Consider the following 16,302-nt stretch of genomic DNA (forward strand, 5'->3'; position numbering starts at 1 on the left):
TCAGGTCTGCAACTTATAGACCCTGTGATCTTGGAGAAGTGATTTAAGCTCTCTACATTGCGATTTCCTAATCTACAAAAATAAAAATAGTGGTGCCTCACTTATAGGATATTTGCAAGGATTAAATAGTTCGGAGTATAAGAAAGCACGTTGTAACCCACAGAGCATCATACAAATATGAGTCTTGCTATATGGACATATTGGGATTTTAGAATTCGTTTTTATATGGTTCAGTTTAGTTAAACATTTATTGAGTACGTGTGCCAAACAATGGGAAAACAAAGATGAAAACCAAGGTCTCTGTATGTGAGGAACCTATAGCCTAATGCAGGGAGAGACAGCTTTAAATGACTACACTGAGTGTCAAATGTAATGACAGAGGAGGAGTACCTAGCTCAGACTCTCAGAGGGGAATCTGTTAGAACTGAGTTCTGAGAGATGAATATGTTAGCACGGTTTGGGGCAGGAGTACAGTACTACGGCAGATGGTGTTCTAGGCAGAGGCACAGAATAGTGAGGCCACGTGATGCAAGGGAAACTAGCAATTCAGAATTAGTAGAGGAGCCAGGGCAAGATGAAAGATGAGGTTGGAAGGATCAACAGGGGCCAGGTCTTGGAGGTTTAAGGATGTGGATTTTCTTCTATAGATAATGGGAATCATCCATAGAAGGTTGGGTTGATTAAGTTGGGTTTAGAACTGTATAGACTTCGTTGTGTTTGAAAGTTGGATGTAGAGAGATACTGGCTGCACATTCCACTTTCCTTCCCACTTCTTCCAGAGAAGCAGGAAGAAGGATCTCTTATCTCAGGGACTAGAAGGAAGGAAATAAAGATGAGTGCAAATGTAGGTGAGTTTGTCAAAGAGGTGGGTACAGGATGCTGGGATTTGGGGTAGTTTATACTTGCTGTCCTCACTTAGTGTTGTACATGGTTTAGTAATTTTCCAGAATGACATAGATTCTCGTTTATTTTTCTTGTTGAATCTTATTGCAACAACCACAGGACTCAGGGCCCAGACAAATAGAAGAAATCATGGGTTACTAGACAGAAGAAATGCCTCTGGTGAGACTACAACATGTATGAAAGAAGATAAGCCAGGAACTCCCTGCTTAGGCGTTCCCTTCTAACGGAGGGAGTTTCCAGAAACTATAAATCAGTGAGTCTTATGTTACATGTAGTCAGGTTTTAGGAGAATGGTTCCAGAGCTGGCATAGAAAGGAAGCTGAGGGGAGAAGTGGGCATCATTATTTCCCTTGTCTTGAACACAAGACAAGAGAAAGTAAACCAATTTTCTGAAAGAGTTCTAGACTAGGAAGGGACTCAGTAAACACAGTGCCTATGGGTTTTAGCAAAGAAAAAAGTCCAGTGGTAGCCACATGGGCAAGATGAAAACAGTAGGCTGTCCAATTGTGGTGGTATTTAGATATATTGCAAGAAGTTCGCGTAAATGACAATACTCAAAGAAGGAGAGACTGATGTGACTGGATGGTCTCTGCTGGTTTACCATAGGGTTCTGATGTCGTCACTATTTTTATTAATGATTAAATTAAGGTACAAAGTAAGTGTATTAAATTTGAAGATATTGAAAGTGAGAAAGTAGAAAGTTAACTGTAAGTTTTGGATGTTAGAATAAAGATTCTAAATAGACTGAAATGATAGATAAGACCAACATGAAGAAATTCAACAGAATTAAATAAAATACCTGCACTTAGGTTAAAAACCAACAAGTTCTAAGATAATGAAGATATGTTTTACTAGCAAATCGTGTGGGGGGGTTGAGTTTTAAAGATTTAACTGATTTAATTGTCTAGGAGCTAAGAGTTAATAAAGTAAGGGTGGTTAAAAATTGGTATAATTTTAGACTGCACTGATAAAAATACAAGATTTTCTTCTGAACTTTGAGGTAAGAAAAGATTTCTTAAGATACAAAAGGCATTAAGTATACAGGAAAAGGTAGATAAAATTTGACAGTATTAAAATTAAGTTCTGTTCGCCCAAAATCACCATAGAGAGTGAAAAGTCAGGCTATATAGTGAGAAATATTTGCAACACACATAACAAATGAAAGACTTATACTATTCTGCCATAAGAAAAGATGAAGTATTGCCATTTTAAATATGGATGGATCTTGAGATTATAATGCTAAGCGAAATAAATTAGACAGAAAAAGTAGAGAACCATATGATTTCACTGACATGTGGTATATAAAACTGAAAACAACAAAAGAACAATACAAACAAATGAAGAAATAAAAACTCATAGACACAGACAAAAGTTTAGTGGTTACCAGAGGGTAAGGGGGGCGGGGTGGTAGATGAGGGTAAACAGGATCAAATATATTGTGATGGAAGGAGAACTGAATCTGGGTGGTGAACACACAATGTGATGTATAGATGATATATTACAGATTTGTACACCTGAAACCTATGTAACTTTACTAACAATTGTCACCCCAATAAATTTTAATTAAAAGTATGACTTATAAGTAGAATACATAAGGAACTCCTACAAGTCAATTTAAAAAAAATCAGATAGACTGTCCAATAGAAAAAAAGAATGTGCAAAAGGCTTAAATCAACTCTTCACAGAAGACTCCAAATAGCCAATAAATACATGAAAAGGTATGCAACCTCATTAAAAGTCAGGTATATGCAAACTAAAGCCATGATTCCACTGTGTTCCTACGATAGAGTACTGCACAGCAATAAAAAGTATAAGCTCCAGCATCATATAACATGAATGAACTCTAAAAGCACAATATTTAAAAAGCCAAACAAAAAAGTCAAAAAGGATGGATTCCATTTATATAATAATATCTCAAACTATATTGTTCAGGGATGCAGGCTTAAATGTTAAAACCATAATAAAAAGCAAAGAAGGAATTACCAAGAAAATCAGGATAACAGTTAGCTCTAAGGGGAGGAAGGGATTGTCATCAGAGTAGGCAGGGCGTTCTAGCATGCTATCTTTGACCTTGGTGGTTTTTACATGAGCACTGACTTAATAATAATTTATTAAATGCAACATTTATATTTTGTTCACTTTTCTAAATGTGTATTATATATAACAATTTCACAAAAGGTTGGAAAACTAAAAAAAGAAACGGTCAAGCCATAGAATCTCTGGCAGCCAACATAGCTAGACACAAATCAGGATGGAATGTAAAAGTAAATTTTTCGCTCTTTAATATGTTCATGTGCTCACAATGCAAGATGACTACAGTAAAACGCTTTTCCAATCTCAAAGACCCAAATGGAAAACTGGGAAAACAAGTACTCACTATTTTTCTATCTTCTATTTTCAATATAAAAAAGAAAAAACCATTCCAGGTCAACAAAAGTTGTCAGTAATTCTCTTCTTTGGGCCCTCTAATAGAAACATTGTAATGGTATAACTTACCCAGCGGGCACTGTTTACTATTCTAAATCGAAGCGTGTAGTTTAAAGTGGATGATACAGGTGCCAACGAAGGCCTTTCCCATTTTATTTGAACCATTCGTTTGATGCCCAAAACTGGTTTCACACTGCGAATATTAGGCGGTTCGATTTTGACTGAAAATAAAAATCATATAGTTCTCATATTTGCAAAAAGATCAGAAAGTACAAATAACATCCACCCCAAATTGAAAAAAAAACACAAAAAAAACTAGAAAGGAAATGATAGTGCATATTTTGTGATCTAATATATGTAGGTGGTATTAGAAAACCAGTGAAAAGGAAATGTTGCTACCACCACCATCCCACTCCCCAAAATGAAACGTCCAATGAGAAGATACATTCCTGTGATAAACAAAAGCTGAGGGAGTTCATAACCACTATAGCTTCTCTACAAGAAATTCTAAGGGAGTCAGTCATTCAGGATGAAATGAAAGCATGCTAGACAATAACTTGAAGCCAGATGGAGATATAAAGATCTCCATTAAAGGTAAATATATAGGCAAATATAAAAATCAATATTATAGAATTTTGGTTTGTAACTCCTCTTTTTATTTCCTACAGAATTTAAAAGACTAATATTAAAAAGAATTATAAATCTCTGCTGGTGGGAATACAATTATGAAGATGTAATCTACGACATCAATAACAAAGTGGAGGCAGGGCTGCCTGTGTCAGGGCTGTATAGGAATAGAGTTTCTGTATGCAATTAAAGTTAAGTTGGTAGAAATTCAAATTAGCTTGTTATAACTTTAGGGTCTTATATGTAAGACTGCAAATTTGCCTTCAGATTTGTTCTTGTTCAAAATTGCTTTAGCTTTTCTGACCGGGTCTTTTGTGGTTCCATATGAATTTGGAATTTCTGTGGAAAATGTCATTGGCATTTTTATAGGTATTGCATTTAATCTGTAGATTGCTTTGCATTGTATGGACATTTTAACAATATTAATCCTTCTGTAAGGATCACAGGGTATATTTCTGTCTATCTATGTCTTCTTCAATTTCCTTCATTGATGTTTTGTAGTTTTCAGTGTACAGGTTTTTCACCACCTTGGTTAAATTTACTCCTAAGTATTTTATTCTTTTGATATTATTGTAATTTGGATTGTTTTCTTAATTTGTTTTTTGAATATATCTTAGTACTTAGCAACACTTTACCAGGCCTTAGATTAGAAAAACAAAATTTCTTCAGAGATTAATTTTATAAATCTGTGTTTTACTAATTTAGACCAAAATTTCTCCTCACTCTCAGTGACAGAATACAGAATATTTATATATCTACTACTTCTGGTTGAAACAAGGATAGGAAGTTTTGGAGCTTTTTGTTTTTTTCTTGCTTTTTTGGTTTTGTTTTGTTATCTTGTGACAATTTATTTTTTAACATTTTAATTGTTAAAGTATACACGTTCATTTTAAGAAAGCAAAGACAATAAAGGTTTACAAAGAAAAAGTGAATAATCTTGTTCCTTTCAGGTCCATCATCATGAAATAAAGTCAGTGTTCATAGTGTGACACAAGCTTTCCACAGGCAGTTCTAAAAAAAGAGTTTTAAGAAACCCAAATAAACACACTTCACAAAAAGAAAATCTCAAGCCCAGTTATTTACACTGATGATGTCTACCAAAGGTTTAAAGAAGTAAGAGTAATCTTTCAAATATTGTTCCAAAAAATAGAAGACCAGGAAACAGTTCCCAACTCATTCTATAAAGCCAATATTACCCTGGTACCAAAAACAGACAAAGATATCACAAGAAAACAGCAGACAAATATCCTTTATGAATACAAAAGTAAAAGCCCTCAACAAAAAACTAGCAATCCAAATTTATCAACATATAAAAAGGATTATACACCACAACCAGGTGAAATTTATCCCAAGAAACAGGATTTGTTTGCCATAAAAATCAGTCAATGTAGTCCACATCATTTTAATAGAATAAAGGACAAAAACTCATTGTTATCTCAATAAAAACAGAATAGATATTTGACAAAATCCAACACCTATTCATGATAAAAACATCCAATAAACTATGATTAGAAGAGAATTTCCTCAACCTTATAAGATGCATCTATAAAAACCCTCACCTAACATCATACTTAATGGTGAAAGTCTACATTCTTTCCCCCTAAGATCAAGAACAAGAAAAAGATGCCTGCTCTCACCACTTCTGTTTAGCATTATATAGCAGGTTCTTAATAGGGCAACCAGACAAGAAAGATAAATAAAAAGTGCCCAGATTGGATGAAAGGAAAGAAGTAAAACTATATTTTCAGATGACATGATCTTGGATAAATTTTTTTTTTTAATTTAAAAAAATCTTAGGAATCCACACACAAAAAAAAAACCTATTAGATCCAACATACAAGTTCAACAAGGTTGCAGGTTCCAAGATCAATACACAAAAATCAATTGTATTTGTATATTCTGATAATGAACAATCTGAATATGAAATTAAGAAAGCAATTCCATTTATAAGAGTATAAAAAGTAATAAAATACTTGAGAATAAATTTAACCAAAGAAGTACAAGATCTGTACACTGAAAACTACAAAGTATTATTGAAAGAAATTTAAAAAGGCCTAAACAAGTGGAGAGATATCCCATGTTCATGGATTGCAAGATTTTATATTATTGATAGCACTATCCCTATCAGCATCCCAGTGGGCTTTTCTGCAGTAATTGACAAGCTGACCCTAAAATTCATATGGAAATGCAAGGGACCCAACAGTCAAAATAATCTTGAAAAAGAACAAAATTGGATGACTTACTTTCTCAATTTCAAAACTTATTATAAAGCTACAGTAATCAAGATAGTGTGATAATGGCGTAAAGATAGAAATATATATCAATAGAACAGAACTGAGAGCCCACAGGAATAAAAATCTTATATTTATGGGGAACTGATTTTGACAAGAGTGCCAAGACAATTCAACTGGGAAAAGAATCATCTTTTCAATAAATGGTACTGCGACAACTGGATAGTCCCATACAAAAAATTGAAGTTTGACTTCTACCTTACACCATACACAAAACTTAACTCAGAAAGGATCAAAGAACCAAATGTAAGAGCTTAATCAATAAAACTCTTAGAAGAAAACATAGCAGTAAATCTTTATGACCTTTCTGAGATCTGACACAAAACACATATAATAAAGGAAAAAAGAGATAAATTGAACTTCACTAAAAATTAAATTTAAAAAAATTGTTTTGTTTCTGTTTCAAAGGAGCCCATCAAGAAATTAAAAAGACAACCCACAGAAAGGGAGAAAATATTTGTAAGTCATATATCTGATAAGGAACTTTTACCCAGAATACATAAAGAACTCTTACTATTCAACAATAAAAAAAACAACACAATTTAAAAATGGGCAAAGGATTTGGATAAACATGTCTTCACAGAAGATACACAAATGGCCAATTAGCACGTGAAAAGATGCTCAACATTATTAGTAACTGGGTAAATGCAAATCAGAATCACAATGAGCTACCTCTTCACACCAACTAGGAATGCTATAGTCATAAAAGTAGACAATAACTAGTGTTGGCAAGGATATGGAGAAGTTGGAAGGTTTCTAAATTGTCTTGGTAAAGTTTGACAGTTCTTCAAAAAGCTAGAATTATCATATGACCAAGCAATTTCACTAGGTATGTATCTAAGAAAATTGAAACATATGTCCACACAGAAACCTGTACACAGATATTCAGAACAGCAGTATTTATAATAACCAAAAAGTAGAAACAACCCAAATTTTCATCAACTGATGTATGGATAAACAAAATGTGTTATATCCCTACAGTGAAATATTATTCAGCTATACAAAGGAATAAAGTACTGACAAGTACTACAATATGGATGAATCTTGAAAATATTATGCTAAGTGAAAGAAACCAAATACAAAGGTCACACATTGTATTGTCACATTTATATAAAGTGTCAAAAACAGGTAAATCCATAAAGACAGAAAATAGATTTGTGGCTGCCAGAGGATGGGGAAAAGAGAAAATAAAGGATTGGGGACTGACTGTAAATGGGTATAAATTTCCTTTTGTTGGTGATGGAAATGTTCTGGAATTAGATACTGGTGATGTTTGCACAACTTTGTAAATATGATAGAAGACTGAATTGTCATTTGTAAAAGGTGAAATTTATGGCATGCGAATTATATCTCACTGAAGCTGGTATTAAAAAATTATATGTGAAAATGAGTTTTTGAAAAATATTAAAAAGATAAGAATTAGTGAGACATTTTTTTAAATAATAGTTTTACTCTTTTCTCCTACATGAGCAATGATGTTCTGAGGAGGAAAAGCTCTGCTTCTTTGAGTACAATTTATGGCACAAACCGCAAGAGGAAATCAGGGACCAGCAAAATGTCTCTTCCCATTCTATTTTTATATTTGGTCAACTCCTTCCTTCCTTCTTCCCTCCCTCCTTTCCCTCCCTCCCTCCCTTCTTCTCTCTCTCCCTCCTTTTCTTCTTCAATAAGAGGACAAATTTTATTTTTATCCATAACATTCACATACTATACACATACTTGAGTTTTGAGTCTACTTTTGAGTTTACAGGTATCACTTTAAAAATACCTATATTTTAAAAGAAGTATTTTTTAAAAGGGTGGGATTATCTTTTAATGAAAGAGTACATAAGAATATAAAATAACACTTACTTATATCATCTAAGCGCCAATGTGTTATATCAGATTCAATTATACCATCTGCATTTTGAGCTTCCACTTGAATGGTATAATTATCTATATTTGTTATATGAAGAAGAAAAGAGCACGAAGCATGATTTTCACTTGTAGAATTACAAGTATCGTTTCTTTTTCCATAAATGCTTTGAAAGAAAAAATGATTCAACATCAGTTTAGCACAGCAGTTTGAAAACATAGCTATACTCAATGTATTAAGCATGTATTTGTTTGTTTCAAGCTGGGTTTCTCTTAGAACCGTATAGTCCAGAATTTGGTACTCTTCTCTCTAAAATCCTCCCTCACCTCCACGAACAGATAAAAGTTGACTGTGTCCTGCCTGCTTGAGATGCTATGAACCATGGAAACCGCCTTGGAACCCTATAAGTCCATCAAAAGCTACACTTGTAATACATTTCCTATTGGTAACAAATAATGAACATGCCCCTGAAAATCCCAGATTCTAGCCTTGACAACTTATCTTTAAAAGAAAAAATATCAAAGAGGATTTATTAAATAAATTACGGTAGATACATAAATAGAATTTAAAATGACAGTTTTTTAATACATCTATATTTATTGATATGGAAAGATGCCTATACTCTACTATGGGTGAAAAAGAGCAGGATGCATATTATATACAGAATAATCACATTTATATAAACATATATTTATGTAACTATTCTTAGAGGTGTCTGGAAAGATCTTTATCAAAATGCTGAAGTTGTTACCATTAGTGGTGGGATTTGGGGTGATTTTTTATAGTCTTTATATTTTTCAGATTGAATTTTTTACCATTGGTGTATATTGTTTTCAGAAAACTCATTAAACATCTTTTTTTCCCCTATCGAGCTGTAACTTAATGAAAACAAGTACACATATTGGTAGGAATCAGAAGGGTGGGTAAACTATAGTCCCCATGGCTCTGGGGATTACGCGGCAGATGGAGTAGGCTGAGAATAGAAAAGGAGGCCCATGTTACAAGTTGTCAAAGTTTGCTGGGGTGGGGACAAGGAAACAGAGCTTGGACATATAGAATCATGGCATTTTGAAAGTAAAAAGGACCTCCAGGGTCTTCTGTGGTTACTAGAAAATACAAAAATGGCTTCCAGCGCAATGTTGTGTCATGGTTACAAGCACAAACTCTGGATGCAAACTAGGATTAAATCCTGAATTTGCCCCTATTAACCCTGTGCCTTGGACAAAAATCCTAACCTACCTGTGCCTCAGCTTTTTCATCTCTAAAATGAGAATAGTAATATAACATTAGCATAGGGTTGTTGTGAGGATGAAATGAGCTAACACACATAAAGTACTTTTAAAATGTCAGGGACATAGTCTAAATGTGAGGTGTTATTTATACTACAACTATAGTTGAATTTTTTCGCATTTATTCATACTGTAATCTTTGAGAATACTCTCTCTTCCCTTTTCTACATCTTTACAGTCTCAGCTCAAAAACCACTACCTCCATGAAGGTATCCCAAGTCCTCTTTTTCTTTCCCAAGGAAACATCAATCTCTATTGTTTCTGGGCATCAGGAGGTATTTTGTTCATACAACTGATTTACTGTCATCTGCTCTCAGAATTGAATGTCCACAAGGAAATTCTTCCATTCTGCTTGAAAGAGATATTCTTGGTGATAATCTCACAAAAAAACAAGCCAGTGGGGGAATCCAGCAGAGCCTAGAGCAGAAGAAAGGGGAAAAGCACACAATATTCTTTGCAGCACTGATGTATCAATGAGTATGAAAGAAAGGTGATTTAAAACAGGGGTGAACACATTTTTTCTGAAAGGCTCAGATAGTGAAAATTTTAGGCTTAGAGGGAGCTGGGTTATCTCAAAGAGAGCCAGGAAGAGTGCAGGGATGATTCTTTAAAACAGAAAAATAGGAGTAAACCTATTGAGGTTTCCAGATTTTCATTTTACTGACACTTCCTGTTTAGTACATTGGGCCTAAAACTAACAAGCATGGGAGAAGATAAGTCATATGGACCATGGATTATTGGGCCTTTGCCATTCTTATTTTCAAAAGCAGAAGTCAGTAAACTATAGCCTGCAGGTCAAATACAGCCCACCCTTTGTTCTTGTATGGCCCATAGGCTAAAAACAGGTTTTACCCTAAGCGGAGGTCGCTGGTTCGATTCCCACATGGGTCAGTGAGCTGTGCCCTTTACAGCTAAGATTTTAAACAATGGCTCTCCCTGGAGCTGGGCTGCCATGAGCAGCCGGGGGTGGGCGTGGGCCGCTGTGGGCTGCTGTGAGCGGGCTGACTGGAGACGGACTGCATCAGTCAGGAGGAGCGCGCGGCTCATAATACCAGCATGAGCCAGGGAGCTGTGTCCTACACAATGGCTTGAACTGGAGTGGGGTGGGGCGGGGAGGAGCGGAAGAAGGGAAAAAAATATATATAAAAGGAATACTTTATGGCATGTGAAAATTATATGAAATTCAAATTTCAGTGTCTATAAATAAGGTATTATTGGAAAACAGTTCCACTGGTTTACATATTGTCTATGGCAGCTTTCCTGCTACAGCAGTAGTCTGACAGAAACCCAGCTCCATCTAAGCCTAAAATTTTCACTATCTGAGCCTTTCAGAAAAATGTGCTCACCCCTGTTTTAAATCACCTCTCTGTCATACTCATTGATATATCAGTGCTGCAAAGAATATTGTGTGCTTTTTCCCTTTCTTCTGCTCTAAAACATGACGTGGACTTCTATTACAACACCAGTTATCAATTTCAAGGAGTAAAAAGAAAAAAAAAAAAGAGCATACAATGAGATCTTGTATTCAAAAACAAAAACAACTTACATCGACAGACTCTCTTTTTGAAATGGAAAAGACTTAAAGATACCTTTCAATAGTTCCCAGCATGGGCCTCCTTATTCCTAGGGGTTTCATGAACTATTTTCAAAATTTCAAAAAAATCCCTGTACATACTCACTAAAACATCTAGACTTTGGCAGAATTATAACAAAAATGCTACAATTTCATTCTAATAGAAATAGAATAAGAAGGGATGCTTCAGGTAGTGAAAAACTTGGCACTCATTGCCCTGGTGGAATACTGTTTGACAGGGGTCACACAAGAAGTTCAGGGCAAACTAAGGTAAATCTGCCTGCTAGCTCTGGGTTTATACCCTACTTACTATATCTGGATCCATGAAGAATGAACAGTTTTATAACACATTCCAGAGAGAGGAAGAATGTCATTAAATATAGTAAATAAACAGATGTTTCCACTGTGCTTATAACCAGTGGCTACTATCAGTCAATCCAGCAACTCGAGGAGGAAGCTATCATGCAGCTAGACCTCCCCTCCCTCGGCAGTGGGAGATCCTGTCAGCATGGCTGCAAGTACCCAAGATGTCACCCTAGCCACTGGATACACATAGTGGTCACCCAGAAGCTGTAACAGAAAATATTTTACTTCATTAGCAACTTGAATCACGAGTGAACCAGGAGCCTCTGCCTCCTCCCCTTACTCTCTCACTGACAGCACACAAGCTCCCGTACTTACAAAGTTCTCTTGACTTTGTACCGTGTATAACTGGCTTCTTTCTCTGGACTCCAGGTACAAGTAAAATTTTTCATATAATACAAGATGCAAGAAATGTTCTCAGGCTTAGCTGGCGGAACTAAAAAAAACAAACAAACATAATAACTTCAGTACCTGATAAATATTGCCAGCATCGAACATTTTGATGAAAACAGGTTATCAAATACTGGGTTTACTGGTTAGTTGCTAAGTATAACAGGTTCTAATCAGGTCTGTGGAAAGAAGCTAACTCCATGTCTTCAATTATTCCCTTTGAAGAGCTAGAGATCTAGTTTTTAAAAAATACTTTTTACATTCTTACTCAAAAGCAATGTTTGAGAAGCAAAAATTATATTAAAACACCAGGTAAAGTAAAGCATCAAATAATTGAACCACTCTGGCTCTGGCTAACTGGGCAATGGATGATGTGGGGAGAAGAGAAAAATACAAACTGTTGAACTATACCACACTTCAACCTTATGCAGAGCTAATTTTTTCCCCAGTAGAGTGTATAATAGAGAACATTTATGAAATATCTTCAGCTGTATTTTTATATCTTATAAATCTTGTTTCTTGTAGTTCTCCACCCAATAACATCTATCCCTTCACAGGGAGAGCAGGTACGAACATCTGAAACAGGGATCTAGACCCCAAAGGGTCCAGAAATAGAATTTAGGAATGCATGAACTTAAATGGGAAAATATTTTCATCTTTATGTTTCACTAGCCTACTATTAAAACCTATAATTTCCTTCTGTAATGAATGTGGTCCACAACCTACAATAGTATCATTGCTTATAACTTTGTCAGCATTGTTTGTCAGTCATTTTCATATTATATTTCAGTTGTTGCAAATACCTTGAAATATCAAATACTATTGTCACTATTACTAAATTAATATAATTATTAGGCCTTCTTATTTATTATATTAATAAGGCACATATATTACTATGTCACAAATTTGTTTCTGTAGTATTTTGATAACATCATTTCAATATATTTGAGTTCCTTTGTAATCCTGTGTATCTTACTTATGTATTTACAAATATTATTTTCAGAAGCAGTCCATAGGCTTCACCAGAAGAGCAAGAGGCTTAGCGTGCATGTGCACACGTGCGTGTACACCCACACACCCACACATACACTCACACACACACTCACACACCCCCACACACTCACACCTACACACACACACACACTCACACCTACACACACACACCCCCCACACACACACACAGTTAAGAACTAAGGGCAATTTGAAACTAAGGGCAATGTTCAACTCTGAGGCTCAAATTAGCTTGCTTTTGAGCTTTTGGTAAGACCAGTCTTAAGAAGCAAGCATTTTTGAGAGAGGAAGGCAACTTAAGCTATCTTTACATATCCAAATAAAGCTCTAGTGTTTCTAGGAAGGATGTCCTTACCAGACAAGAAATAGGAAAAAGCCCATCGCTTCTAGCAAGTGAAATATTGGGAGGGAGGAACGGGTATGAAAGTAAGGTAGAGCAAAGAGCTCAGATGGCAGTGTTCTTGGTGGAGCAGTAGAGACACACAGATGGGTCTGATGAAGCAAGTTCACCTGGACTAGTGGCCTATTTCACCGGGCACAGCCTGGGAAAGATTATAAGCCTATAGTCTGGAATAAGCCTCATGTTTCACTCAGCACTAACTCCAGCATGGCAGGAAAGTCCTAACTCTGTACTGGCAGAGGGTGGGGTGGGGCAGCTTTTCAGGTGGTAAGCTCCATACAGGTGAGTGCAGCATGCAGGGACCAAGAATTCTCCTGTGTCTCAGGTGGGGGGTGGGACAGGGAGGTGGTTGTAGATACACAAGGCTGGTCCAGGCCTGGGATTCAGATGAAGAGGCTTCTGTGCACAGGCAGACTTTAGGCCCACAGGCAAACACTGGGGCATGAACTTCAGGAGTAGGTTCCACTATGATATGTCAAAGCGCAGGCAAAGCCAGCTGTCCCGCAGTAGATAGCAGAGGAGGGATCAGACCACAGCAGACAGTCCAGGGCAGAGCAGAGGGCAACACAGGACTTGCTCACATGGATTTACGAGCCCTTAGCTAAGACTCTGAAGGCACATAAACCCTGCTTTATACCTAGACACCATCTCAAAGAAGAGCAGGGGGAAAGGCAGGAACTCTGGAACAGTGGGCATTCACCCCACAGAGGCTGAATTCGCTGAAAGACACTGTAAACCAGGAGAACTGAGATGCTGCTAACAAATGTAAGCGCTACTTACCCCCTCCCTTTCCTCAACCCTACCTGGCTTTCTAGGGGAGAGGGGACTTTTGAAATTTATTAGCTTGATCCCAGAAAATAAGGATGTTATATTTTCTGTGCACATCTGACTAATACTGCATATATTTGAACTCTGTCAGAGGTATTACCTTCTAACAGGAAGAAAGTAGCAGTAAAGGGTTCCAGAATGAGCGGCATTCATTGTTTTGTTTGGGTTTAAGATTTTTGGATTTGTAAATACATTCATATATTCGGTCTATGAAATGAGCCTTGTCCACATGGGGTAAAGGAACCCCTGGGAACAACAAACGAAAGTCAAGGAGAGCTTGATGCCTCCATGTTGTGCCGACATTTCCAGCTCTGTCCTGAGAAGCTACTTTCTCTGAGTCCTACATGTGAACCTGATTCCCGCAGCACAAATTAGTCAGCAGTTGAGTCAAAGATTTCCTGTCTTTTCTACTTGCATGCTGAAAACCACGACAAAGCTGGTGATCTCCAAGCCCAAAGACTTAAAAAAACAAAATTAAGTGGAACTGAAGTAAATAACAGCAAATTACATGAAAATTAGAAACTGGACCGATAACACATTCCTCAAAGAGCCACACAGCTTGAAACTCTCCCTGGGGATTCCCTGGATCAGCAAACAGAATATTAACAGATTCCACACTTCACAACTGCCAGTGGGAATGTGCACAACCCTGCAAGGCTGTGAAACAAGAGTCAGCCAACAACGTTCCCGGAGGAATGACTTTCACATTGACCAACTCATCCCTGTTTCCATGGCTCAGAGATGATGGCAATGCATGTGCGTGTGTGTGGGCGTGCACATGTGGATCTGTTTTTAGTCCTTCCACCACATTTTTAAATAAATACGCATCAAATGTTAGCTTGCCCCCCAATCTCCTCTTCACTAATACCCATTACACTAACTCTTAGCAGGATTTCAAATTGATACTTGCTGGAGAACCAAAAACACAAGAGGCCTTTCCCGGTCGCCCCAGAATATTCTTTGGTCTTGCACTATTCTCATTATGGTCTCCTACTGTCATATTTTATTTTATTTCCTTTTCATTCTTACTCTGCCTTGCACTGGCTGAATCCAAAGCCAGCTACCAAAAACCAATGTAGGTATAGATCCTCTTGAACTCAAATATACCCCTATCAAACCTCAGTGCCTTTACTTTCCTGTTCTTGAATACCTCTCCTTCGCTCCTTTAGAAGCTTTGATTAATATACAAAAAGCTATCAGTCAGAAAGGGAGTCAAACATCTGGTTCCCCGAACCATAAGGGTCACCAGGCATCAGGAGAAGAAAAAGTGACTCTAAAGATGATTTTCCACTCCACCAGAGCTTTCTTATGGAGCTGCATGTGTCTTTCCCTTACTGCTTGACATATGACAAGACAGCAATATTCTTACAGAGGCCACTTGATATTGGCATAGGAGACGAAAAAAGTCCCATTCCTTCTACCTTCCTAGATTCTCCTGCAGGGGCCTTATATAATTAGATAAAAGACAGATTACCAGGAGAAAAACAGTGTGTTAATACCTGCAGTGTACATCACACAGGGCAAATCTCAGTGAGAAGTAACTCTAACAGATGGTTAGATCATGGGCTTATATAGCATCTTTCAATACATACAATAAATTTGTAGAGAAGTGACAAGACAGGAAAAGTAGCTTAGGCTGTTGAAGGTGGCAAACTATGGGAAGGTAAATATATGTGGACAACTAATGGAGTAAGGTTTGTGTGTGCAGTTCCATCTTGGCACCAATTTTCCATTAAACTTTCTCGGGAGAGATTTACGGCAGTCCTCACCTTTCAGAAGTTTCTGCTTTTAGTAAAATAAAGGAAGCTCCAGGAAGACTTGATTTCTGCATCTATTGATTCTCATTTGCCTCCAGATCAAAATAATCTTTTTGTCAACGTGGCAAACTCTGATCCCCTACCTTGGTATTGCAGAAGAGCTTTGTGACAGATAAAATGAACGCTCAGCAATATTTCTGGTGTTCATCAATATCTCCCCTTCCTGGACATCTGGGAAGATGTTTACTTCCTTGCCCCCTTGACATTAGGCATGACCATGTGTCTTGCTCTGGCCATTGATGTGAGAGGAGAATTTAAGTGCTGGTTCATGATCGTCCTTTCTCTCCTCCCTCTGCCACTGCATACCCTAAAAATCCATGTTGAGACGGTGGTGTCTTAGGATGGCAGAGCCTCTATCAGCCTGGGTTCCTGCTTCCCTGCGATGGACATGCAGAGTTTATTGTTTTAAATACTAAGATGTGGGGCATGTTTATTTTTGCAAGATACACAACTTTCCTAACTAATATAAGAAATAGATAGCCTGCTCTGAAAATCCTGCATAGTAAGACTTGGGGGAAGAATTCATTT

General features: G+C 36.9%; 1 protein-coding gene across 1 annotated transcript in view; it reads right to left on the minus strand.

Moving 5' to 3' along the window:
- The window catches only part of IL31RA (interleukin 31 receptor A), a 60,593-nt gene that overhangs the window by 25,002 nt on the left and 19,289 nt on the right, over positions 1–16,302 (minus strand). The window contains exons 4-6 of the mRNA XM_074328940.1: positions 11,647–11,764; positions 8,100–8,269; positions 3,400–3,551 (exon numbers count right to left, since the gene is read on the minus strand). Coding sequence (XP_074185041.1) covers positions 3,400–3,551; positions 8,100–8,269; positions 11,647–11,764 — 440 coding nt within the window. The remainder of the gene's footprint in view (positions 1–3,399; positions 3,552–8,099; positions 8,270–11,646; positions 11,765–16,302) is intronic.

This window comes from Rhinolophus sinicus, linkage group LG03 (genome assembly GCF_036562045.2).
Source record: "Rhinolophus sinicus isolate RSC01 linkage group LG03, ASM3656204v1, whole genome shotgun sequence".
In the NCBI taxonomy this organism is placed as follows: domain Eukaryota; kingdom Metazoa; phylum Chordata; class Mammalia; order Chiroptera; family Rhinolophidae; genus Rhinolophus; species Rhinolophus sinicus.